Raw genomic sequence first — 26,804 nt, forward strand, 5'->3', positions numbered from 1 at the left:
GTATCATCTAGATATAGTGGAATCTTTGTCTGTTTTGGTTACTGTTATATCTCAAGCACCTAGAAGTGTGCCTGTTTTTTGTAAGTGTCCAATAAATATTTGAACAAAATAATTCGTGGTTTCAAAATATAGTAAAATCAAATGAAAAGTTTTTTAGTATGATAAATATGCCAAAAAACCCACTTCAGTATGAAGAATGATTTTCAGTTATCACAAATTGTTCAGCTGGACCCATTGAATATTGAAATATTTTTATATACTGTTGTAAAGATACCTGTGCCGAGTCCTCCAAGTACCTTCTTCCTGCTACCTCAGTCACCCTGGCTCCCTTCTGGGTCCCTGGTCCTCTCCATGATCAGTTTCCTTTAGAAATTATAGTTTTTGGTTACTATAATTATTTTAATATCACCAATATTTGAGTCAAATATGAAAAAATATGTAAGCAAGTGATATCACCAGAGAGTATGAAGAGAAAAAAGACACAAGGACCAGGGATAGAGCCCTAAAGCCATCAACATTTAGTAAGAGAACGTATAGAACATGGGTAAAGAGTTACTAAATGTGTTGGAGGAAAACTGTAAGCATTTACTTTTATAAATGTCAGAGGAAAAAGAACCTTTTATCTGCCATGCTTTCCTCAAGTGATTTTTGAAATTGTTGAAACAATACTGTTGGGAGTTTGTAAACCATTCTGAATGACTTGATTTCTTTGACATTTGTCAATTTAGTTAACCCATCCTCTACCTATAAAGAGGTCAGATAATCTAAGTACTTGCTTTGCTTCTACCTCTCAGCTCTTCATTAGTCATAGATATGTAGGTTGAACAGAATATTCACTAGATGTTTCGGGAATGTGCAGACTTTGGTTTCATAAAAATTTTGAAACTATATATCAAGTAATGTTTGATATGGTGGATTTTATAACAAAAATTTGTTAGAAAAAATAATTTTCATAATATTCTGCATATATAACAATATAGAAAAATGAATTAATATAATCTCATAATGGGAATTGATTTCAATATTTTTCTTTAGTATTTAGGTTTTAAAATCTTTTCATAAGTCTTTGAGTATTTTTTAAAATTCTAGTGTTATAGCTTTGGGAATTTTTTCATAATATTGTCATTTTGAGGGATTTGGTACTTAAAAGTAGGTCTTAAATTCAGAAAGTAGTTTAGATAGGGGTCGGTTATTTTCTTACAGTGTCTAACAGATGCCTCTGACTGGGTGAACTCACACAACCAAAATCTCAAGTGTTTTCTTTTGCAATGTGTGGCCAATAACTACTTACATCACGGGGTTGGTGTAAGGATTAAGAAAAATAAGGCATATAAATTATTCTACACATTGCAAAGGTACATACTTAACATGGAATCAATATCTGTTAATAACATAAAAAAGTATACTGTGGCCAAAAGACCAATCTTCTTTTCCTCACAGGCTGAAATCTTTGAGGTTCTGCTCTTCTCCTTCAGTGTGCTGCTGCCTCCTCTCACAGGAAAACCATGTGCTCACTTTTCCACTGTGTGACAGAGAAAGTACTCGATAACCATTAGCTAAAAGATAGCAATTAGATATTAAATTTTTTAAGGGTCTTTATTATTAAAATTTAATGATGGATTTTTTTTACCTCTGTACTGGGGTTGTCAGACTTTCCTTTTGGGGTCTTTCTACACACACTCCTTATTTTCAAAGGTAACTAGCCCTTGCGTTAATTCTCAATTTTCCTCCTGTTAAAAATCTACAAATTCACAAGACACCATGAAAATATATGAAGTCTGAAGCCTGCCAGATCTGGGTTCAAATCTCCATTTTATCATTGAAATAGCTGTGTGAATTTTTGCAATTTTTCCCTATCACCTCTGTATAATCTCTTTTTTTATAAAGATTTTATTTATTTATTTTTAGAGAAGGAAGGGAGGGAGATAGAGAGAGAGAAACATCAATGTGTGGTTGCTGGGGGTCATAGCCTGCAACCCAGACATGTATCCCGACTGGGAATCGAACCTTTGACACTTTGATTCGCAGCCTGTGCTCAATCCACTGAGCTACGCCAGCCAGGGCCCTGTATAATCTCTAAATTAGGAAAAAACATCTCATTAATTAATTGAGAAGATTAAATAAACCATTTTAAAACCCTAGGTACTTAGTGGGAAACTCAGTAGCTGCTTTCTCTTATTTCTCCTCATTGGTATCCAAACATAAATTAGTATTGGTCATTTTTAAGAGCACCACTACGTAAATACTTTGTGATATGGGACTTCTTACATGCATTTGAGATAGGTATTAAATATCAGTGCAAAAGAGTGAGGGTAGAGTAGTTGCAGGCATGTAGGCTTTCTCAGTACTACTGTAAACTATTCCTGCAGGCATGCAGAAAACTTTTGTTTTCCACAGAAAATCTTAATCCTGATTATGGAGGACATACCTCTACTTATTTTCTTAATTTCTTCTTGGCATTGGTATTAAGTTGTTATTGGCACTATTTTCTCTATATCCAAATTTCTATATATATCATATATATATGATATATATCAACAAAAATATTTGACATCACCAATATATAAAAAGCAAATTTTGCATTATGTTTTGTAAGAGGTTTATTGTAACTTATTATTTTCCTGTGAGGCATCTATCAGAATATTTTTACCCATGGCAAGGCAAGGGCATCCAGGGGGTCAAAACTAATTTAATTTAAAAAAACCCTATTTTAAAAGTCGGACTGTAAGAGACAGAAAAAAACTCTCTTGGCTGCCTTGAAAGCTAAGGATTAGTAGCAGTGTTCTGACCTGAAATTTAGGTCTTGTGATTTCTTTCCAGGAGATTTTTCACTGCATAAAAAACATGTCTGCAATGACCTTATTTTTTAATTCAATCTTAATTGGATACAAACCATTAAAGTCTGTGAGATTGCTGGAAGGTATTTTAAAAATGGTAATATTAATCATCTGAAAGTGAGAAATATCCTTTACCAAGTCACTGAACCTTTTTTCCCTTATATGTTTTAGGTTCACTTTGCATTTCTTTCAAATTTTGAGTTTCCAGGATATGAAATTTAATCGCTGGAGCACATACCATATTTAGGGGAAGATTCAGCCATTTTCAAAAGGAGGCTAAGCTTTGTTCTCAGTGAGGTATATTTTAGGAATTCTCCACGTGGCTTAATTATGATTCTGTTTCGATTGCTACAAGAGGTAAGTCAGCCGTAAGACCTTGTAGTGAGACCCCTTGGAGAAGAGTTGGAAGCTAATGGACCAACATAAGGTGAGGACCGGCTCCAGCGACAGCCTTTCCTAACCTGTCAGAATCACTGAGCGGTCTTAGGCCACGATTTGCAGGAGGAACAGATGCCCAGAGAGCTTTTCTTTTGCAATAGATGTACCTGTAAATGGCTGGCTTGCAGAAAAAGCTAGGAAACGGGTTCTTTGAGTCACACACTTCTAATCCCATTACCGACTCTCAGAGAATATTCAGAGTGAACGGAAGGACCATTTCTATTGTTATTCTCGGTGAGACAAAGGCGGGGTCGGGCAGCCAGTGCCCATCCTTTGGAGTGGGTTGGGGAGGACAGAATGGCAAGCAGATTTGTTTTGTTTGGCTTCAGGGCGGGCTTCCCGGTCCCTTCAGTCCCCGGGGGCCTGCCGGAGCGCGGTGGGGCAGCCGCAGCGGCCACTGCGTCAGGGGGCCGTGGGGCTGGGCGGTGCGGCGGTGCGGCGCCCGTCTCCGAGACCGGCTCCCTCCCCCGCGCCACCCGCAGCACCCCCCTCCCCGCAGCGTGCAGGCGGCCGCAGCACAGGCGGGCCGGGCACGTGGGCGCCTCCGTCACACCCTCACTCACACTCACACACAACCGCGCTGCACTCGTGCTCCGTCCCTGGCCAGAACACAGGCTCTTGCTCTTCCCTCCGTGGCATCCCGCTGGGCAGCGACCCTTCCACCCACCCCCGGGAGCCGCCCTTGGCAGACAGCTGCTTCTGTCCAGACCGCTCCTTCAAGGCCTCGATCAGAGCCCCTGGACCAGACCCTCTAGCTGCCACTACTCCCGTCAGACGCGGGTCGGCCGGAGGAGCGGGTCAGGCACGCCAACGGTAACGACTCGCCCCTACCGCCCAGGGCGTGGTGTCGGTGGGGTGGGCTCACCCCCAGCTAGCCCGGGGGCCCGGGCGCAGGGGGCGAGAGCGGGATCGCGGTCTAGATCCAGGGAAGGACTCCGGCTGTGTCCTGAGGTAGGGGCCGGGAGGGAGACTCCGAAAAGCTGGGCTCCGCGGGAAACCCTCCGGTCCACGCGTCCCGCACCCGCATACAGCAGGGGGCTGGGAGGGGGCGAGGAGAGGCGCGTAGGGGGAAGCACAGGGGTCGAAACGTGCGGCCACCCTTCGTCCCTTCTCGTGGTGGAAACTGCCCGCAGCATCCTCGTTTCCTAGTCCAGCCCCGGGAGGCCGAAGGGTGGGGTCCGACCGGGGCAGTCCGAGAGGAAAGTTGGGAGGGTCGACACGGCGAGACGCTTCTGGGGTTCCAGCCAAGTTGGAAGCCCGTCCTTCTGCGGGTGGGAGGCGGGGCGGGGAGAGTAGCAGTCTGGTTCCTCTTGCGCTTCTGGTTGCTTTTGCAAGTGCCTGGGGGCGACCACCGCACGCGGTGTGTTTTCACGTGACCACAATTCCCTTTTGCCGGAGCTATCCTGCGATAAATGTTTCTATAGTGCCCCTCTCTGCTTGAGGCACGTGGTTGCGGAAGAGAGCACGGCGCGTGTCTCTGCGCATCCAGGAATTTGGGAGAGGGGCGGCGAGGGTGGTGTTGCAGGGATTTTAAGGAGACAAGTGAGTACCTGGAAACCCAGACCATTTCTTCGTTTCATCCACATGGCTGGTCTCTCCGTGGCCTGCGCAGAGGGCGGTTTTGAGTATAGGAGAGCCTTTCTGTCCTTACAGGACAGCACACCAGCTTTATAATATGAATGAATTAAAGCGCCCGAGATCTCCCTGAAACAGGTGTCACCCACTCGGTCACTGAGCCCTCCGTCGCTGGAATTCTTTGCTTTTAAGCAGAGAGACGCCGTTTGCCCGCGTTCGCGGCGAACGAAGCTCCAAGCTTGCCCTCTCCGTCGTCTACCTCTCGTGCTCCCCTCTTTCCCCTGCCCTCCCGAGGAAAAGCTGGAGTAAGGCTGGGCGGGGTCCGCACTCGTGCGTGGTTACGTCAGCAGTGTTTGGGTGCTTATGCAAATGACACTGCGACCGTTTCTCCCCGTCCGGCCGTTTTTTCTTCCAGGTCTTAAAGGTAGACCCGGTGTTAGTCTGCACCTTCTGCTTGGTTCACTACGCAGATATCGAGAGGACTGAAGGGTTTGCTGTATGTACTTCATTGGGGTTCCTCATCACCCAGTTTTTAAAGCTGTTTTATGGCTGTCAGTGACCGGTTGCTTTCCTGGGATTCCGGGCACAAAGTGCATGCTTTGGGAAATATAATTTCTGACGAAACAGCTCCACCCAGCTCCTTACCCCACCCAGCCCCATTTCTGCAAGAACGACGCTGATACAGAATCTTTGTCTTCAGCGATTAGTACTGGGCTTGACTTGTAATCAGTGCTTAACGAGTACTTGATGATGATTGAAGTTTTCTTGAGAAGTACGTGCATTTCTCTCTTTAAGTTTAGAGTATTTGACCATCAGAGTCGTCTTTTTTATTTCTGTGAGGGTGAGTGCCATTTGTTATCCAGGTGATGAATGATACGTGTATATTTTTTGTTGGAATATTCAACATATTATCCCACAATATTTTAAATAGAATTCATTGATGATTTTTCCAAGTGAAGCATTCAATGTATGCTTTTTTTTTTCTTTCTGGGAAAGGCAGACAATAACACTGTTTTGAAAGGAAGAGACAATCTCTTACTGTTGGCACTTTTTTTTTTCTGATTGCTGCTATATAGTTAATTCAAGAATTACTTTTAGTATGTATAACTTATATGGCATTTTAATGTCATTAATAAAAGTTTTTATACATGTTTCTAGAAAAGGGGTGCTCTATCATTCAGTTGCTAAAGTAAGTAAGAAATACTTCTTTTGTCTGTTTAGGCTGTCATAACAAAATACCATGAGCTGGGTGGTTTAAAAACAGTATGAATTTGTTTCTCATAGTTCTGTAGGCTGAGAAGTCCAAGATCAAGGCACCAGCACATTCTTGGTGTTTGATGAGAGCCACCTTCCAGATTCATAGATGGTGCCTTCTCATTGTGTTCTTGAATGCTGGAAGGGTCTAGTTAGCTTTCTAGGGTTTCTTTTATTACTTCTCAAAGGACCAAACTCCTAATCGCATGGGTTTAGAATTTCAACGTATGAATTCGGATGGGGGGGGGCACAAACATTCAAACCACAGCAAATAGTAAAGAATTTTTAAAATAATTAATAGCTACTCTAAATACTAATAATCAGATGAGATACCTTTTCAGTTATTGAACATTTAAAATAAGTTGGAATAATTACTAAAACCTAAGTTGTAATTATAAAACCTACATTTGTAATTGATTTACCCAATGACCACAGTTCAAATTTTACTTTGGGCGTGTTAGGAAATATATTTGTCCTGTCATAAAATAAAACTTGTGTATGAATAGGCAAGAAATCTGTATTCTCTAGAACCCTGGGGTTGTCTTCCAAGTAATTAAAAAATGATTGACTTAGAATGATAGACCTGAAAGATAACTTGTTGATTATCAAAAGCTCTGAAGACTTAATTCTCAACTCCTTTTACAGAAGATTTTAACTCCTATTACTACATACATATGCATGATTGGATATAATAATATATTCCTATTCAGAGTAGATTTTAAAATAGTGTCTGAGCAGATGGTTTTATTTACAAAAATCATGGGCATAGTCTGATGTATGAAAACATTTAAGGTTACATGGCAGGAATCTTTAGACTTATTTCTAATTTTCTTTTTAACATAAAGTAAGTCCTATCCTTGATATATTAGTAAATATTAATAAAAACATTTATTTTCTTAAATATTAACTTTGATGAGTAATGATTATTCGTATTTCATAGTGAAAAATAAACTGTGTGTACTGGAATGCAGGAAGGTTTTAAATAAATGCACAGTATCATTTGATATATGACAGAGCTGTTTTCAGTCTTAAAGATCATTTTATTTCTTTGTGATTAATACATAGGTATCCTTTCACATAAAATTAATTGATTATTGTCTTTGAGTATAATGCTTAGCCTGGGAGTTTTTCCCTGTTTCAGACTGGCAAAGATCAAAATGATTACTCACTGTGTTGAAGAGGGCAGAGGGAAACAGGCACTATCATGCATTGCTTGTGGTAGTACAAATTGAGGTAACTTTTATTAAGGGCAGTATTTACCAAAATTATAAAACCATATACATTTTGACCAAGCAGTTCCTTTCCCTGAAATTTATTCTATAGATATGCACATGTCAGGTATACAGAGTTAGTTGCTTAAACATTGAAGCAAATGATAAGAAATGAACTAAATATGTGATGTATCATGAACTGTCATATGTCCTCATTTAAAAAAAATTAAAATAAAAAACAAACTATCGAGAGCAAAAGTTTTGGAAGACTTTAAGTGAAAAATCCAGATGCAGAATTATGAATATTAATAACAGTTGTATTAAAAATAGGTTGGGTAGATGAGTAAAAAACACAGCGTGAATATACATATTAACTTGAATATATACATATGTGTGGAGAACTTTGCTTACTTATAGGGAGGTAGGTGAGGCTATACTGGGGGAAAGAGGTGAGAAGCTATTTTCACTCTGTGCCCTTTAATACCATATTACTGTATTACTGAAGTCAAAATATAGACTCAAAATATTCTGAAGTGAAAATAGCAAAAACCCACGGGGAGAACAGTGTTCAGGCATTAGATGCTACCAAATGAGATGATTACAGTAGAAAGGTAGGTATTTTGGTTCCATGATTGTAGTTTATGAATTTACAGGAAAGTTTCCTTTCAACATTCTTAGTCATAAAATTATATTACAGCAGCAAATGGGATCTTATGTGCCCTTTAGTCATTTTTCTGCCAATGTAACATCTATCAGAATATTGACATTGATAGAATCGAATTACTGAACTGTCCCATCATTATAAGGATTACTCTTTTGCCCCAACACCTCAACTCCTGCTAATCAATAATCTGCTCTTCATCTTTATTATTTTGTTATTTCAAGAATGTTATATAAATGGAGCCATAGAAAATGCAGACTTTTAGAACTGGCTTTTTCCACTCAGCATAATTATCTGTAGATTCATCCAAGTTATGTGTATCAGTAGTTTATTTGTTTTTATTTCTGAGTAGTACTCCGAGGTATGGATTTACCAGAATTTGCTTAAGCATTCATCCAGTGAATGACATCTGGGTTGTTTCCAGTTTAGGGTTATTATTAACAAAGCTGCTTTGGACACTCACTTACAGGTTTTATGGAACACAAGCTTTCACATCTCCAGGATAAATGCCCAGGAGTGTAGTTGCTGGGTTATATGGTAATGGCATGTTCTTGAGAGCTGTACCATTTTACATTCTCATCTCTTATGTATGAATGATCCAGTTTCTCTGCCTCTGTGCCAGAATTTGGTTGTTACTATATTTTAGTCATTCAGATAGTTATGTGACATCTCACTGTAGTTCTAATTAGCATTTCCTTGATGGCTAATAATGTCAAGCCTCATTTCATGTACTCATTTGCCATCTAGACATACTCAGTGAAATGACCCCTTATGTCCTTTGTTCATTTTCTAAATTATTTTTAATCACTGAGTTTTATTTTATTTATAGATCCTAAATACTTTTTCTCCACTGTGTGGTCTGCAAATATATTTTCTGTCTTTAGCTTATTTTTTCAGCCTTTTAATAGGTTCTTTCACAAAGGAAAAAGTTTTTAATTTCAAAGTCCTTTTTACCAATTTTTGCTTTAATGAATTCTGCTTTTAGTGTCATGTCTAAGAACTATTTTCTTATCTCTAACTCTCAAAGGTTTCTCTCAATGATTCCTTTTTAAAAGTTGTGTAGTTTGATATTTTATATTTAAGTCTATCATCCATTTTGTTGTTCTTTTAATTTTTAAATTATATTTTATTGATTATTCTATTGCAGTTGTCCCAATTTTTTCCCCTTTGCCCCTTCCACCCAGCACCGCCTACATCCTCAGTCAATCCCCACCCATTGTTCATGTAGAAGGGTCATGCATGTAGGTTTTTTGGCTATTCCATCTCCTACACTGTACTTTACATCCCATGACTATTCTGTAACTACTAATTTGTACTTCTTAATCCTCTTACCTCTTCACCCATTCCTCCACAATCCCCTCCCATTTTTTTTAGATTCAGTTGTTGATAGATATGTATTTATTGCTATTTTATTCATTAGCTTTGATCTTTTTCTTAAATAAGTCCTTTAGTTTTCTCTTGTCTCGGAAGTTACTTATCTGCCCTTTGATTCTGAATGAGAGCTTTGCTGGGTAGAGTAACTTGGCTGTAGGTCCCTGCTTTTCATGACTGAGTATTTCTTGCCAAACCATTTTAGCCTGCAAAGTTTCTTTTGAGACATCAGGTGACAGTCTTACAGGAATTCCCATGTAGGTAACTAACTTCTTTTCTCTTGCTGCTTTTAAGATTATCTCTTTAACTTTTGACATTTTAATTGTGTTGTGTCTTGGAGTGAGCCTCTTTGCATCCATCTTGTTTGGGATTCACTGTGCTTCCTGGACTTGTATGTCTATTTCTTTCAAATTAGGTAAGTTTTCTCATTTCTTCAAATAGATTACCAATTTCTTGCTCTTTTTCTTCTTCTGGCACCCCTATGTGTTTTCAAAGAACCATCTCTTGGATTCATTGTTCTTTTGGTATCATTTTTTTAGACTCTTAATTATTTCTTCTCTGATCTTTATTATTTCTTCCTTCTACTCACTTTGAGTTTTGTTTCTTGTTCCTTTTCAAGTTCCTTTAAATGTGAAGTTAGATTGTTTACTTGAGCTTTTTCTTATTTTTTCAGCTAGACCTGTAATAATATATTTCCCTCTTAAGATTGCTTTCCCAGTGTCCCACAGATTTTGGATTGCTGTGTCCTCATTGATTTTGTTTCAAGGTATCTTTTGATTTCTTCCTTGATCTTGTTGTTGACCCATTCCTTGTTTAATAACATGTTATTTAGCTTCCATGACTTTGTATTTTTTTCAGTGTTCTTCTTGTGTTTGATTTCTAGTTTCATAGGATTGTGGTTAGAGAAGATGCTTGATATGATTTCAACCTTCTGAAATTTATTGAGATTTGTTTTGTGTCCTAACATATGGTCTGTCTTAGAGAAGGTTCCATGTGCACTTGAAACGTATGTATATTCTGCTGCTTTGGGATAATCTGAAGATAACATTTTAATCCATTTGATCTAGTGTGTTGTTCAGGGCTGCTATCTCCTTGTTGGTTTTCTGTCTAAAGATCTATCCATTGAAGTCAATAAGGTGTTAAAATCCCTGACAATTACTGTATTTCAGTCCATCTCTCCCTTTATGTTCATAAAGATTTGCTTAAGGTATTTAGGTGTTCCTGTGCTGGGTGCGTAAATGTTTACTAGGGTTATATCCTCTTGTTGGATTGTTACCTTTATCATTATGTAGTGTCCTCCTCTGTCTCTTACTATAGCCTTGTTTTTAAAGTCTATTTTGTTGGATATAAGTACGCTACCCCAGCTTTTTTTTTCTATCTCATTTGCATGAAATCTCTTTTTACTTTTAGTCTGTGTGTATCTTTTGATCTGAGATGGGCCTCTTGGAGGCAGCATATATGTGGGTCTTGTTTTCTTCCATTCAGCTACCCTGTGTCTTTTAGTTAGAGTATTTAAGCCATTTACATTTAAGGTGATTATTGATAGATGTCTATTTAATGCCATTTTATTGTTATACTATTTCTCTGTTTTTTCCCCTCGTTTTCTTCTAAAAGCAAATCCTTTAATATTTGTTGCAGTATTGGTTTGGTATTAACAAAATCCTGTAGCTCTTTCTTGTCTGGGAAGCTCCTTAGTTCTCTTTTAATTTTAAACAATAGCCTTGCTGGCTAAAGTTAGCCTTGGTTGTAGGTCCTTGCTTTTCATCACCTTAAATATTTCATATCTATCCCTTCTGGTCAGAAATGTTTCTGTTGAGAAATCAGATGGAAGTCTAATTTGTACCCCCTTGTATGTAACTACCTGCTTTTCTCTTGTAGCTTTTAGGAGCCTCTCTTTGTCTTTAAGACTTGTTATTTTAATTGTGATGTGTCTCTGTGTGTGCCTTTTTGGGTACAACTTGTTTGGGACTCTCTGAGCTTCCCAGACTTGTGTGACTTTTTCCTTCACCAGGTTAGGAATGTTTTTTTGTTCATTATTTCTTCAAATAGGTTATCAATCTCTTGCTCACTGTTTTCCCCCTTTGGTATTCCCACAATGTGGATGTTTTTACTCTTCATGTTGTTGAAAATTTCTTAAGCCCTCCTCATGTTTAATTTTTTTTCTTTGCTGCTCTGCCTGGGTGTATTTTTCTGCATTATCTTCCAAATCATTGATTTGATCCTCTGCTTCATCTAACCTACTGTTTTTTTCCATTGTATTATTTATTTCAGATATTATAGTATTTATTTCTGACTGGCCCTTTTTTATGGTTTTTCATGCTGTTGAGTACCTTTTTTTTCATGCTATTGAGTATCCTTCTAACCATTACTCTAATCTCTATCTGATAAATTGCTTGTCTCCATTTTATCTAGTTCTTCTCTGGAAAATTTTCTTGTTCTTTCATTAGGGGTCTGTTTCTTTGTCTTTCCATTTTGGCTGCTTCTTTGTATTTTCCACCTTAGTTGTTAAACTGATCAATAATGTAGCCTCAAGGTGTAATCAGCAGCCCAGTTTAAGCACCACAGGGTAGTGCAGAGTAATTCCTGTGGGTAGGTATATAGCTTTCCCTCAGGCTGAGGCCAGCTGGAGAGGAGTGCTATTCCTGAGAAAGATGGCTTCTGCAGTATGAGGAATGACTCAACATGGGGATCCTGGTAGCTGTTGCTTCAGTTCTCTCACCAGAGCAACCAACCCCAGAGTTTCCTCAAGTGTCTCTAGCTGCCCTGCCCTTCCTCTGCTGGAGCCCAGGGTAAGTGTCTGTAAACAAAATTTTGTATGTTTGCCCTTGAAGAGGCTCTCTGCATATCCAGCAATCTCTCCCTGCAAACAAAAACCCAGCTGCTTTTCACAGCTGGATGTTTCTTTTCTGACTCTGGTTCTGTAGGCTGGAGAGCTCTGCTTGAGGCTCAGACCCTACCCTTCTAAGGGGAAAACCCCAGCCACTGCAATATCCTTCTGGGACTTTAGCTGCCTCCCATGGGTGCCCAGCCAGCTCTCTTGCACCTCCTCCTCACTCCGTACCAGTCTCCTTGTGGTGATGTTGTTTTTTCTGTCTGTCCTTGGTTATAAGCCATCTTTCCAGCAGCTCTTTGGTTGGTTATTCAGGATGATTTCTCTACAATTTATCTGTAATTCCACTATGGGAGAAGGTTAGCATAGTTTCTATTTACTCCTCTACCATCTTAGATCATTCACCTGAAACTGCTCTTGAATCTCTAGTTTCAGGGCTTTAAAAGAATAAATTTTGGTTTTTTGAAGTTGCTAAATTAGAAGCCATTTATTACAGCTGCTTCATGAAATGAATACAGTGCTTAAATTGGAGGTGTTCAGTATGTTAGTAGCATTTTAAGTGTTTCAAATGATTTTATTTTAAAAATGTGTCAAAGACTTTTGAAAGACTTACAGTTAAGTATGATTTAAAATCTGACCTTGGTTCATAGAAGACATCAAAAATACATTTTAATTTATAGAAATTACTTTATAACTGATCTGAAATAATTACAAGCTCACAGGAAGATGCAAAGGGAATTCCTGTGCACCCTTCACCTAGTTTTCTTCATTTTACAATCTTGTATAAAAGTAGTATGGTACAATATCAAACATAGCATATTGATATTGGCATAATCCATAGAGATTTTTCTAATTATGCAGTCATTTTTTCTGCTTGCATATTTATGTATGTATAGTTCTTTGTAATTTTATGAAATGTGTAATATCATGTGATGCTTACTACACAGAAGATAGCAACTGTACAATCTCAAGAGATTACCTTGTACTTATTTTTATAGCTCACCTACCTTCCTTTCTCTATCCTAACTCTGTGATTCATCTCTATCATTTTATTCCACAAATGTTATATCATTGGCATATGATATATGTATCTTTTTGAAATTGGCATTCTACCCCTTACCTCACATTTGGCATCATTCCCTTGAGGTTCAAACAAGTTGTTGGATGTATCAAAAATTCTTCTCCTTTTATTGCTGACATCCTATGACATGGATATACTATAGTTTAACTGTTCACTCACTGAAGGACACTTGGGTAGTTTCCAGTTTGGGTCTATTATGGATACAGCTAATATGAACCTTTTTTAGAAAGATTTTATTTATTTATTTTTTTAGGGTGAGAGGAAGGGAGGGAGAAAGAGAGAGAGAAACCTCAGTGTTGGTTGCCTCTCATGCACCCCCTACTGGGGACCTAACCTGCAACCCAGGTATATGCCCTTACTGGGAATCAAACCAGCAACTCTTTGGTTTGTAGGCTGGCACTCGATCTACTGAGCCACATCAGCCAGAGCTGATATGAACTTTTATGTACAAGTTTCTCCTTGAAAAAAAGTTTTTGCTTCTCTGACACATATGCCAAGGGTGCAAATTGCTGGTCACTGTGGTATCTCTGTTTTTAGGGTTAAAAAGAACTGCCATTTACTTTTTAGAGTGGCTGTACTGTCTTATGTTTCTATCAGAAACACATGGTTGGTCTAGTTTCTTTGCATCCTTGCTGACATTTGGTGTTATTACATTTAAAAAGTTTTAATCATACTGATAGGTGTGTTATAGTCCACTGTTTTGGACAAAACCTATGTTATAAAATATAAGTTGTGATTTTGTGTTGGCAACTACAAAAAAGTTTCCCTTGTTTTGATTACTTTTGTGATTTTTGTTATCTTCCTGCTTAGTACAAACATTTTGTGGAAAGGGGGACATAATTTGCAAAAGAAATGTTTAGGTTGCATTGTATTCCATTGAAAATATATCATTTTTCAAGATTATTATTTCTGTTTTTTATCAAATATCTTCTCTTTTTCCTTTCACAATCATTTCACAACTACAAACTTCTCAACATGTGCCATTTTTCTTGGGTGTTTAATATGGTTTAGCATTTTGTTTTTATTCCAATAGTCTTTACTTTATACCTTATACATTAGAATTAAAAAATACATTGCATTTGAATCCACAATGAATTTAAGGTTCAGTGTTCAAAACTGGTTCCGATTTACAGAAAACTTTGTTCAGCAGACTTTGAATTTGTCCAAGTCAGGGAGATAATTTATGGTTTTTCTAGTTCTTTATTATAGAATATTCAGTTTGTGGCAAATACCAATAATTAGCTAATATAGGCATGTCTATTTGAGTCACTTTCTTTTCTTAGAAGCAGGTGCCTGCCTGCTGTTTTAGATTTTTGCATATTTTCACTGGAAATATTTGTTGAAATTTATTCTAACATTTCAAGAGTTTGTAAAAATAGATTAGGAGCTAAAAAGTCTTGAAAGTTGGAGTAAGAATTGCACATTATTCTTAGTTAATTCTATAGTGAAAATTCTTTTAAGATTAATCAAGACAAAAGCAGAGAAAACACCTATCACTAATATCAGGAATAAAACATGTAATATGACTATAAATCCTACAGATATTTTAAAAAATGAAATACTATGAATCACTTTATGAACACAATTTACTCAGACTAACACAAGAAAGTGAAAATCTAAGTTGCTTTTTGTTAACAAAATAAATTGAAATTTTAACTTAAAATATTCCCTAAAAGAAAACTCCATTCCTAGATGGCTTGATAGATGAGTGCTACAAAACATTCAAGGAAGAAATACAACTAACACTACATATATTTGTTCAGAATATAAAGGAGAAAAAACTCAGTTTATGAGTGCACCAAAATCAGAGAAGCAAAATACAAAAAAAAAAATTTACACTTCCATGTTCCCGTGTGTGTAGTTGAAAAAATCCTTACCAAATGTTAGCAAATTGACTCCAGTGTTTTTAAAAAGGTAATACATCTTGACCAAGTGGGGTTTATCCCATAATGAAAGATTGGTTTAAGATACCAAACCAATCAATGCAATACTCGATTCAATATGAACAGATTAAGAAATTATATGATTATTTTACTAAAGGCAGAAAACTATATGCCAAAATTCAACAGTTATTTATGATTCAAACAAGCAAACAAAAAAAGCTTACTGAATTAGGAAGAAAAAGAAACTTCTCTAAACTGATAAAAGGTACCTGTGAAAAAACCCATACCTGACATTGTTCTTAACAGTAAAATTTTGAGTCTTTTCTCACTAACCCTGGGGCATAGATGAAGATGTCTGTTCTTAACAATTCCATTAAATCTTTAGTGGATGTCCTAGGCAGTACAATAAGTCAAGAAACAAAAAGGTAAACAATTGGAAAAAGCTAAGCTATATTTGTTATTGATGATATATTGTCTATATAAAAATCTTAAGGGATCCTTAAAAAACCAACAACTTAATTTATAACGTTGTAGCAGGATAGAAAGTGTGTAGGAAATCAGTCTTTTTCTAGAGAGAAATTAAAGAAGCTGTAAGTAAATGAGAATACGATATACCAAGTTCATAGATTGAAAAACTCAATTTTTAAAGATGTTGTACTCCCAAATGTGTCTGAAGAATCAATGTAATCTCATTCAAAATTACAGCACACTGTTTTTTTTGAGGGGGGGGAGTATATATTTAAAAGCTGATTTCAAATTTTATGTAGAAAGGCAAAGAAGTAATCTTAAAGAAAACACTAATAATGGTTAGAGTTGAGAACCACTGAGTTAGAAATTTATTAGGTTGATTTTAAAAAGTTTTGAATTTAGTTTTAAGTGCTTTAAAATAGATTTTTACTGAAAAAGTATACATGAACATAAAACAATATAACAATGAGAGAATGAAAAAATGTAAATCTAAGCCCAAATTTAAATAATTTTACTTTTCAACATATTCTATGTAAGCCCTTATGTGCAATAAATGAATGGAAAGACACCAGTTGTTGTACATTTAAATAGATGTATTGTTTAAAACTCTTTTCAAAAAGATTTTGTTTATTTTTAGAGAGAGGAAGGGAGGGAGAAAGAAAGGGAGAGAAACATCACTGTGTGGTTGCCTTTTGTGCATCCCACTTGGGACCTGGCCCTCAACCTAGACATGTGCCCTGACTGGGACTCGAACTGGCGACGCTTTGGTTCACGGGCCTGCCCTCAATCTACTGAGCCACACAGCCAGGGCATAGAACTCTTCATTAGCAAGTTGTAGGAGCTGATGCTGGCTAAGAGGCAAAATATAGATTGCCATATGTATAAATGCAAGTTCATAGTGGCTCAAAGAAACAGCAGGGTGCTTGGCAATGAGATAGAAAAGGGCAATAATGAAGACAATTCTGAAAACTATGAGCCAGGATCTACGATTACAATAGTTACAGCCTTGGTATAATGACGTGGGAATTGAATGAGATGCCACACTTATCGTTTCTCTCCTTGAGATTCCTACTCCAGGGAGCAGACATCTAACAGATACAGAAGCAGTAATTTTTTCTTCCTTTTACTCATACTCTGCAATTTGACTTTGTGGCTTCTTCCATTGAGAAGTGGAGTTTATCCACTCTTGAATCAGCATGGCCATAGTGGTGTGACTTGCTTTGGCCAGAGAGACATTAGGAAATATGACACACAGGCTTTACTAGCATGTTGGGCTTACTTCTTTTGGCTTGAGTTGGACATATAAGATACAATGTGAACAAGCTGGAGCTAGCACTTTGGAGAAAATCCACGTGGGAGAACCAAAGTGCTCTCTGAAAGCCTGCCTCTGGCCAGAATGTGAGTGACAACATCTTAGACCATCCTCCCTCACTTAAACTGACAAATGATTAAAGTGCAGAAGTGACCCACGTCAAGACCAGCAAAACACCTGATTCTCTAAGTCTAGCTCAATTTGTTAACCTACAGAATTATGAACAAATAATTTTTTTATGCTAAGCTACTAAGTTTTAAGGTAACTTGTTATGCAGTGATAGAAAACTTGTACTATATCAAAAGGGTAGTGTAGAAACAACTAAACCATGTAGCATTGGCTGTGGACTTACATTATCCTTGATATAACATGTTCCAAACCAGTTGTAATATAACACAACAGTAAGAGGGATGCTAATCATAGTAATAAAAGAAAACATTTGGAGTCCTTCAGATGTGCTGGCATTTATCAAAATACTTTATTATTTGATAAACATATTATTTTTTTCTTATTTTATAAATGAAGAAATTGAAGCACAGTTAAATAACTTAACCAAAGACATGAAAACCATTAAGTTAAAGAGCTAGGGTTTGAACTCAGTCTGTTTCTAGAACCTAGATATAAATGTTTGGCACCATTATATATCTCCTCAGAATAAGAAATATTAATTCCTACAAGGTCCCACTAAAACTAAATAAGAAGCTTCTGGTCAAGATGGAGGTGTAGGTAGACATACTGTGCCTCCTCTCACAACCAAAAGGGCTATAACAAATTTAAAAACAAAAAAACAACCAGAACTGACAAAATCGAACTGTATGAAAGTTCGACAACCAAGAGGTTCAAGTAGACACATTCATCCAGACCAGTAGGAGGGGCAGAATCAGACTGTCAGGTGGAGAAGACTCGCGGCAAGGTGATTGCTGGTGGACTTGGGGTCCCACATCTGCATGCTGATAAACCTGGAGGAACAACTGGGGAGCGAGACAGACCACACAACCCAGGGCCCCAGCTCGGGGAAATAAAGACTCAAAGCCTCTGACTGAAAACATTGGTGGGGGTTGAGGTGGCAGCCGGAGAAACTCCTAGCCTCACAGTAGAGTTCATTGGAGAGACCCACAGGGTCCTAGAATGTACACAAACCACCCACACAGGAATCAGCACCAGAAGGGCCCAACTTGCATGTTGGTAGCAGAGGAAGGGACTGAAATCTGACAGAGAGCAGAGCAAGCAGTAAGGTTCCCGCTCAAACTCCTCTCCCACATAGAGTATCACAGCGTTTGGGTTGCCCCACCCTGGTGAACACCTAAGGCTCCACCCCTTACTATGTAACAGGCACTCTGAGACCAAAAAAAAACCGGCCCAAATGAAAGAACAGATCAAAGCTCCAGAAAAAATACAACTAAGTGATGAAGAGATAGCCAACCTATCAGATACACAGTTCAAAACACTGATAATGAGGATGCTCCAGGAACTCTCTGGCTACTTCAACAGCATAAAAAAGACCCATGCAGCAATGAAGTTTGCATTATGTGAAATAAACAAAAATCTATAGGGAACCAACAGTGATAGGAAGGAAAACAGGACTCAATCAAGGGTTTGGAGGAGAAGGAAGAGATAAACATTCAACCAGAACAGAAGGAAGAAACAAGAATTCAAAAAAATGAGGAGAGGCTCAGGAACCTCCAGGACATCTTTAAACGTTCCAGCATCTAAATCATAGGGGTGCCAGAAGGAGAAGAGGAAGACCAAGAAATTGAAAACTTATTTGCAAAAATAATGAGGGAGAACTCCCCGAATCTGGCAAAGGAAATAGATCTTTAGGGAGTCCAGGAAGCTCAGAGAGTCCCAAAGAAGTTGGGCCCAAGGAGGAACACACCAAGGCACATCATAATTACATTATCCAAGATTAAAAGTAAAGAGAGAATCTTAGAAGTAGCAAGAGAAGAGAAGACAGTTACCCACAAAGGAGTTCCCATCAGACTGTCAGCTGATTTCTCAAAAGAAACCTTACAGGCAAGAAGAGGCTAGAAAGAAGTATCCCAAGTCAGGAAAGGCAAGGACCTACAGCCAAGATTGCTCTATCTAGCAAATCCATTTAGAATGAATGGAAGGACAGATAAAGTGCTTCCCAGATAAGGTCAAGTTAAAGGAGTTCATCATCACCAAGCCCTTATTATATGAAATGTTAAAGGACTTATCTAAGAAAAAGAAGATTAATGATATGAACATTAAAATGACAACAAACTCACAGCTATTAACAACCGAATCTAAAAACAACAAAAGCAAACTAAGCAAACAACTAGAACAGTAACAGAATCACAGAAATGGAGATCACGTGGAAGGTTATCAGTGGGGGACTGGGAAGGGGAGAGTGGGGAAAGGTACAGAGAATGAGTAGCATAAATGGTAGGTAGAAAATAGGCAGGTTAGGAATGGTATAGGGAATGTAGAAGCCAAAGAACTTATATGTATGACCCATGGACATGAACTAAAGGGGGGGGATGTGGATGGAAGGGGCTGTGCAGGGCAGAGAGGAATAAAGGGAGGGAAATAGGACAACTATAATAGCATAACCAATAACATGTATTTAAAAAAATAAAATTAAGAAGGATTACATGAAAACATGAAGAGGTTGAGGTTCTTTTCCTGTTTTAGACTATGAGTTTTATATTTAGAATAGTATCCTAAAGTTCTTCCTACTATGCAAGAAGAGAACATTTTCATACTTTATTTCTTTCTATCCCATTTCAATTTCTGATTTTGCTATGTTATTTTTGTTTTAATTTATATATTTTTCTCTCAACACAATATCTAAGATTTTACAATATCTAAGCTTATTTTCTTCTTTAAATTAATGTTTACTTTTATTCTCTAACATGGCTTCTTTGTTACCAAGTTCTTTGTTTTCTGTCTTGGTTCACTAAAGTTCATGATCAGATAGCACCTCCCTCTCCTTGTCCTGTAGGGTTCATCAGATCTGTCATGGATAAAAATATTTTCCTGTGGCCTTTGTATTTGGAAAACAAAGTAACTGAGTATGAAAGTTGGAGATTGGGTTTTTTTTCCCCTCTTAGTTTTAATAGAGGTTATTGAATATCCTAATATCCTAAGAAGTCTTTTTATTTTCTCTTTGTACTTCTGCTTGAAATCCCTTGGAATTTTTATCCAGTAATTTCTCGATATTAACTCTTCTGTAGTAGTTTTATTACTTGAAAATACAAATCTAAGTCAAACCTCTGTTATTTTATTATGTAGTGTTTTGTGTTTTATATACTTCTGTTTTCTTTGCCTGAGTACACCAATTTTAAGTTTGTTGAATCTCTTGTATCTAAGTATTCAGTAGCTTTTTCTATATATTACAATATTTGTCTCTTATTCTTTTTGAGAAGTTTCCTTAAGCCTTCCCTCCATTTCTCTGAATGTGGTTGTAGTTATTCTAGTTTTACTTCTTTCTAATATGTCTTTTATTCTTTTTTTAAAAGATTTTATTTATTTATTTATTTTTAGAGAGGGAAAGGAGGGAGAAAGAGAGAGAGAGAGAGAAACATCAATGTGCGGTTGCTGGGGGTCATGGCCTGCAACCCAGGCATGTACCCTGACTGGGAATCGAACTTGTGACACTGGTTCACAGCCCACGCTCAATCCACTGAGCTACGCCAGCCAGGGCTATGCCTTTTATTCTGATAATGAATTTTCCCATTTCTTACTTTTAGTCAGTATTCATATATCTAACTTTTTTCTTGTTAATCTTTTTTTAATAAAGATTTTATTGTTTTTTTTTTTATTTTTAGAGGAATAGGGAGGGTGAAAGGGACAGAAGCATTAATGTGTGGTTGCCTCTCGTGCACCCCCTACTGGGGACCTGGTCAACAACCCAGCAATGTGTCCTGACTGGAAATTGAACCAGTGACCCTTTGGTTTGTAGGCTAGTAGTCAATCCACTGAGACCCACCAACCAGGACTCTGTTAATCTTTTATATGTTTTCCTTGAGCTTTTCTTGAAGGGGAACTCTTTTATATTTTATATTTGATTTGTTGAGTATCTGAGGGGTTTTTTTTTATGTTTGTAAGTAGTATCTTTGAAATTCTGAAGCACTTCTTCCTTCCTGATAAACATTCTACATTTGTATGGTTATGTTTCTTCCCCTCTCAACTACTACTCTTTCATCTCTCTGTTTCTATGTAAAATTCTTTTATTCTTAGTAATTACTCACCTTTGAACGGGGAGAATTCTATTTTATCATACTATATGATAATGAAATTAATGACATAAAATTGGAGCATAGGTGGAGTGAGCTGGGGCACTCCACACCTTTAATTCTGATTTATTCTCTGGAATTTGCTGTCAAATTTTTTCAGTAGTGTCATTATGTATTTTCTGGCTTTACAGTCCATACAAAGTGACTGCTGTTGCAGCACAAAATGAGCCATAGAAAATATGTAATGTGTAGGCATGGCTTTGTTCCAATAAAATTTTATTTACAAAATCAGATAGTATCTTGTATTTGACTCATGGGCAATATTTTGTTGACCACCATTCTTGAATATCTGTTGCTCAATTATAGGTAGGAGGCCCTTACCTTATAATGATGAGAACGGCTAATGCAACCCCTAGGGGCAGTTAATGAAAACTTGTCTGGCAGTTGAGTCTGTCACTGGAATGGATTGTGGTAACCTAGCAGAGGCTGTGCAGTTACTTAATACTGATTACATGACCTGTGTGACCTTTGAGAATATCTCTACTATATCACCTCTACTGCACTTTCTTGTTGGATATTACTGGTTCATTTCTTCTATTCCCAGAAGTATTAATAGTAATACAATTTTGACAATAGTCAACCTCATTTTTATTCTCTTTTTAATGTATGCTTATGGCCTACTCTTGTGGACTAAGCTTTAGGCATTCATAAAAATCTTAATTTTTCAAAAACGTCAGGTCTTGAAAATTTGAAATTAATTAGGTTTACAGAATGTTGTCTCATAGTAAGTGTTTATGGATTCATTCAGAAACTTCTATCTTTACTTTGGCTCTATGCAGTGACTATATAAGAAAGCAATGTTGCCCTGGCCAGGTTGCTCAGCTGGTTGGAGTGTCTTCCTGTAAATCAAAAGTTTGTGGGTTTGATTCCCAGTCAATGTACATACCTAGGTTGTGGCAGGTATGGGGGGCAACCCATCGATGTTTCTCTTTCACATTGATGCCTCTCTCTCCTTCTCCCTCCCTCCTTCCCTCTCACTTCCTTTGTGTCTCTAAAATAAATAAACGTATCCTCTGGTGAGGGTTAAAAAACCCTATCATTCTCTGGAGCATTTAAAAAGAAAGAAATGTCTCTGACTCAATAGGACCTTGGGGTAAGAAAAAGATAAGTAAATATGTAATAGTATAAATTCTTACAGTTATTGTACAGTGATACTCTGTCATACTTCCTTCAGTTCATTTGACAGACAAGTTTAAGCATACTTTGAGAACACTAATGGATTGGTAAGATAAAATTATTCGCCAGGCAGAGTTTATGATCTGCTAAAGAAAAGAGATATTCCACACCCCCCTAGACTTGCTATGCTTTTGTAGAAATTTCAGTGGTAACTTGCACACCTATCCTATATTTTCCTATAATCACTGCAGGTAAGAGCAGGGGGGGTAGGAGATGGTGAAAAACAGAGGGAGAAAACAGAGGTTAAGTTATTTTACTTGTCATCAATATATTATTACTTTTAAAAATCTTATAATACAAAAGGAAGACTAAATGTATGCAAATAAATATTTAACATCGCTATTAATATGTTCAATTTTATAAAAATCACCTAGTATTATTGCATTATAAAATCCACACATATAGTTAGTTATGTGTAGTTTAGGCATTTGTAATATAAAGCTGCATTTAAATATTTTTACATTAGATGTTGATTTTTTATAGAAAATATGAACTTTGGGTAGTTTAATAAGATTTTTAAGTGTAGACTTTGCCAAAGGTTTTTCTGTGTAAATTGGTATTCTTATTTGTTAGATAGGTCAGTAACATGCAGCAGTATACAAAGGTATTATATTTCATTTTGATTTTTTTGTTTATTTTTTCCTTCAAGGCTAGAAACATAGAATAAATACAACAATTTTGAGATAATTATTAGTGGAGGTTCATGAGTAACACTGTCTTTTAAATTTTCTGTTATGAAGTGGTTTGTTTTTACTGTAATAATGTCTCTAAGCTTTGATACATTCCTTAGCTTTCTATGTGTATGAAAAAAACCCCAAAAGGAATAATAGATTAATATTTACTGAGGAAACAGCCTAAGAGTGATATAACTGCTAGATGTTATACAACAGACAAGTAACAGCTCAGAGAAGGACACAACTCCAAGTTTGTCACATTAAAGCCAATGCTCTTATCCACATGTTAGTTAAGTTACTGTGCCAATGGCCTATCTTTGGATAATTTATAATAAATGTAGACCTTTCGATAATCCAACTCTAGTAAATCATAATTTTTTACATGTCAGGTTGCTTTCTTCCTGCAAAACTAATTTAGAAGATTAACTCGCTTCAGTCTTTCAATGGTTATGTTTATTCATTTAGTCAACTAATATTCATTGAGCTATACGGAGAAATAATGCAAATTAAACAGGTATAATCCCTAATCTCATAAAAACTAATTCCATACCAAAACTTGTTGGCCAATTGAAGGTAGTCACCATGAGAAGTTTTTTTCATATTCTAGAGATGTGTCTGTTATTTAAAATACTGTTAATGATTCTCTCAGAATTCCCTTCAAGTCTTGTAAGTGAATGTTTGGTTTTAGGGTATATATTCTAGTTTTAGAAAAACTAAACATCTAAACCTAAAGGGAAAATATAAGTTACATGGTCAAGTTAGAGAACTTCTTTTCCTTTGGGCTACCCACCACCCTGTCTTATTCATTATGATTATAAATTAAAGTGTGACTGGGCTGCTTGTATGACTCCTAATGTAAATGTAACAGCAATTCTATCAAATAAATTAATTTTTTTCCAGCAACGATGGGCAGACTCTTGGGATATCATTTCTAAAGCCTCCTGATCCCGCTTTAAAGAGAACCACCTATGTTTAGTGAATTTTAAAAATTGACAGTCTGATTGGTTTGTAGACAAACCTTGTACACTTTCTTAGTCGGTGTCTGAACAGAGAAAAGGGCATGACATACAATAGAAAACGAACTAGAGAAAGGCAAACTGCCTGATGGCAGTGTTTTTCTTGAGTTGTTTGAGAGAATGTTCACACAAATACCATGATTTTGTTTTTTGCCACTTCCTGCAGATGCTGTCCTTGTGTTTGGTGTGGTCTCACTCTGTTTCTGCCTACCTCTAATGTCACATTTGTCCAACATTCCTGATTTTTTGTTGTAATGATGCTAGGTCATTTAAATTATGCAATATAGTGTAATTATATTTGAGATATGCCTTTCTCTCTTAGATGTAAGCAACACAAAGCAGAGGTTGTATGTTTCATTAATGTTTGTATTCCTTAAGGTCTCGTCACAATTAATATCAAATGAGTGAATAGATGGATACGTGAACAGAAGAAATTCTAATTAAGACAAATTTATTAGGATGAAATGCAATTATGCATATAATTCCATAGGTAATAAAATGAGGGCTGTGCTTTGGTCAGAAAGGAACAAAGAAAGAATTAAGAAAAGGAGTCACCAAATTTTAATTACTAATGAACAGAGTATACGTTGTGCAGTGGAGTATGTTGGCTCAAAGTGGAGCTTTGTAAGAAGGAAGAAGTGGGATGAAACAATGTGTGTGGAGCTCGTGTGTACTTCACAGTTCTTACACTAGTGGAAATGGTAAGCTCTACAAGGCTGACAAGCTTGTGTTTTATACCCTGTAGTAAGAAGTTCCATCATAAAAATTATTAAATAAAGTCTTTTTATTTTTAATACTTGCCTCCTTAAATATTATCATTATTCAATTTAAAATTTTACAGATTACCTACAAAATATTGGAGATGCAGATCCAGGATCCATAAGACTTTACACCTTGAATCGAGCATTTATTTGATACACTCTTCTATATTTCCTTCATATCAACTATATTATTTTAAAAAAGAATTAACAAATTTGCCATTAAGATACTTTTAAAAATAATATTACCCACACTTTCCAATGCCTAAGAATAGCAAAGTGGTAAAAAGAGAATTAGATGATGAGGTTATTGAATCTGTCAAAGACCTTCTTTCCAATGAAGATTCAGCTGATGATGCTTTTAAGAAGAGTGAACTAATTGTTGATGTTCAAGATGAGAAGGATATAGATGCTGAAGAAGTATCTGAAGTCGAAGATGAAAGACCAGCTTGGAGCAGTAAGCTACAATACATCCTGGCCCAAGTTGGATTTTCTGTAGGTTTAGGGAATGTGTGGCGATTCCCATACCTATGTCAGAAGAATGGGGGTGGTAAGTTTTTTGTTTTTCTTCTTTTTTTTCAAAGTGATACATTGCTGAGTAAATTTTAATTGATTATTTCAAACAGCTGCTTATGTTGCTGACATCACATTATTTTATAAACTATGAATTCCATAATAAAGCAAGGGAGACTCTTGTTGAAAGTGGGCTTAACTCTGTTTTCAGAATAGGTTTCCATAGGAGCAGAGGGCTTGCTATGAATACCCTGAGATTGCTTTACGGGTAATATATTCTCAGATTCTTTCTGTGGATGCTACTAAATGTCTCTAAATTACTGACTTTTATAACACAAATATTGCATCCCTTGTGCCCCTCAGTTATTCTTTTAGGAGAAAAACCTAAAGTTTCTGGAATAAGACAATATTGTTGAGGAAACAGAGAATTTTCTATTACTTATATATCTGAATTTTAAGTAGTTTAACTATTCATAAAAGCAAAAATTACATATAATATAGAATGAGTATGGTCTTCAAATGTTGATCAGAATTTTGTAGATCCCAGCAGAAGGGATTTAACTGGGTAATTAATATAATACCAGATATCTGATATCTCCATCCTTAGATATCATACATACTTGTTTCTTACTTCTGTAGTATTTGTGGACAATGTTCTATTTTAAAGAAAACTTTAAAGAAATTAGAATCTTTAGTTTTTAAACCAACATATCTATATCAACATGGTATTGTAATTTTTTTGTATTTCTGCATGTAAGTACCAAGGGCTATTTAGCAAACATTTCTTAAAAATCAAGGGGAAAAAACACATTCAAAAGAAAAAAGAATAGATTGTGCATGTAGGACATAGCTTTATAGTACACCAAAGTCAAACTGAATGGTTTGAAGCTTTATTATTTATATACATGGAAGCTGTTAAAATGTGTGGCTAAAAACTAAATACTCTATACACCTCATTTCAGTACCCATCAGATAGAAAAAGTATTTTGGTATTTGATACCAGTTTGTGATAGTTGTGTTGGCTGGACAAAATGATGTTATGTTATGTTATGTTATTTATTTTTTATTGTTTATGTTGTTATAGTTGTCCCAATTTTTCCCCCTCAGTCCCCATCTTTCCAGCCCATCCCCCATTCCCACAGCCATTCCCTACACTGTTGTTCGTGTCCATGGGTCATAGATATATGGTTTTATTTTAGATGTAGTTGCAACTTACACATTGAGTGAAATAACATAACCATTCAATATAGAATTTCTTCTTAGCCACTAAGAGATAAAAAGATAAGGTGTTATGGTGACAAAATATGTTTAAAATCTTGCTTAGCTAATTCAGCCAGGCACAGAATAAACAGGTTTGAAAAAATTAGCCTGTTTGACAAATCTTCCTGAGATGAGTGAACCAATACATGAAGTCAGTGATGTGCTGCACCTCGTTCCACTGAAGTCGTGAGCTCCTTTTCTAGTCAGTAATATCCCATATAAATTAT

The 26,804-nt window shown here is 36.7% G+C and overlaps 1 protein-coding gene across 2 annotated transcripts in view; it reads left to right on the plus strand.

Moving 5' to 3' along the window:
• The first annotated feature begins 3,792 nt into the window (after window positions 1–3,792).
• Window positions 3,793–26,804, plus strand: part of SLC6A15 (solute carrier family 6 member 15) — a 48,997-nt gene continuing 25,985 nt past the window's right edge. The window contains exons 1-2 of one of the 2 annotated variants that reach the window (XM_028532657.1): window positions 3,793–4,088; window positions 24,888–25,354. In XM_028532657.1, coding sequence (XP_028388458.1) covers window positions 25,066–25,354 — 289 coding nt within the window. In that variant the 5' untranslated portion in view covers window positions 3,793–4,088; window positions 24,888–25,065. Of the gene's footprint in view, window positions 4,089–4,618; window positions 4,818–24,887; window positions 25,355–26,804 lie in introns of those variants that run through there. The other variant, XM_036018612.1, reaches the window with a different exon arrangement.

The sequence above is a fragment of the Phyllostomus discolor genome, chromosome 2 (assembly GCF_004126475.2).
Source record: "Phyllostomus discolor isolate MPI-MPIP mPhyDis1 chromosome 2, mPhyDis1.pri.v3, whole genome shotgun sequence".
Lineage (NCBI taxonomy): Eukaryota > Metazoa > Chordata > Mammalia > Chiroptera > Phyllostomidae > Phyllostomus > Phyllostomus discolor.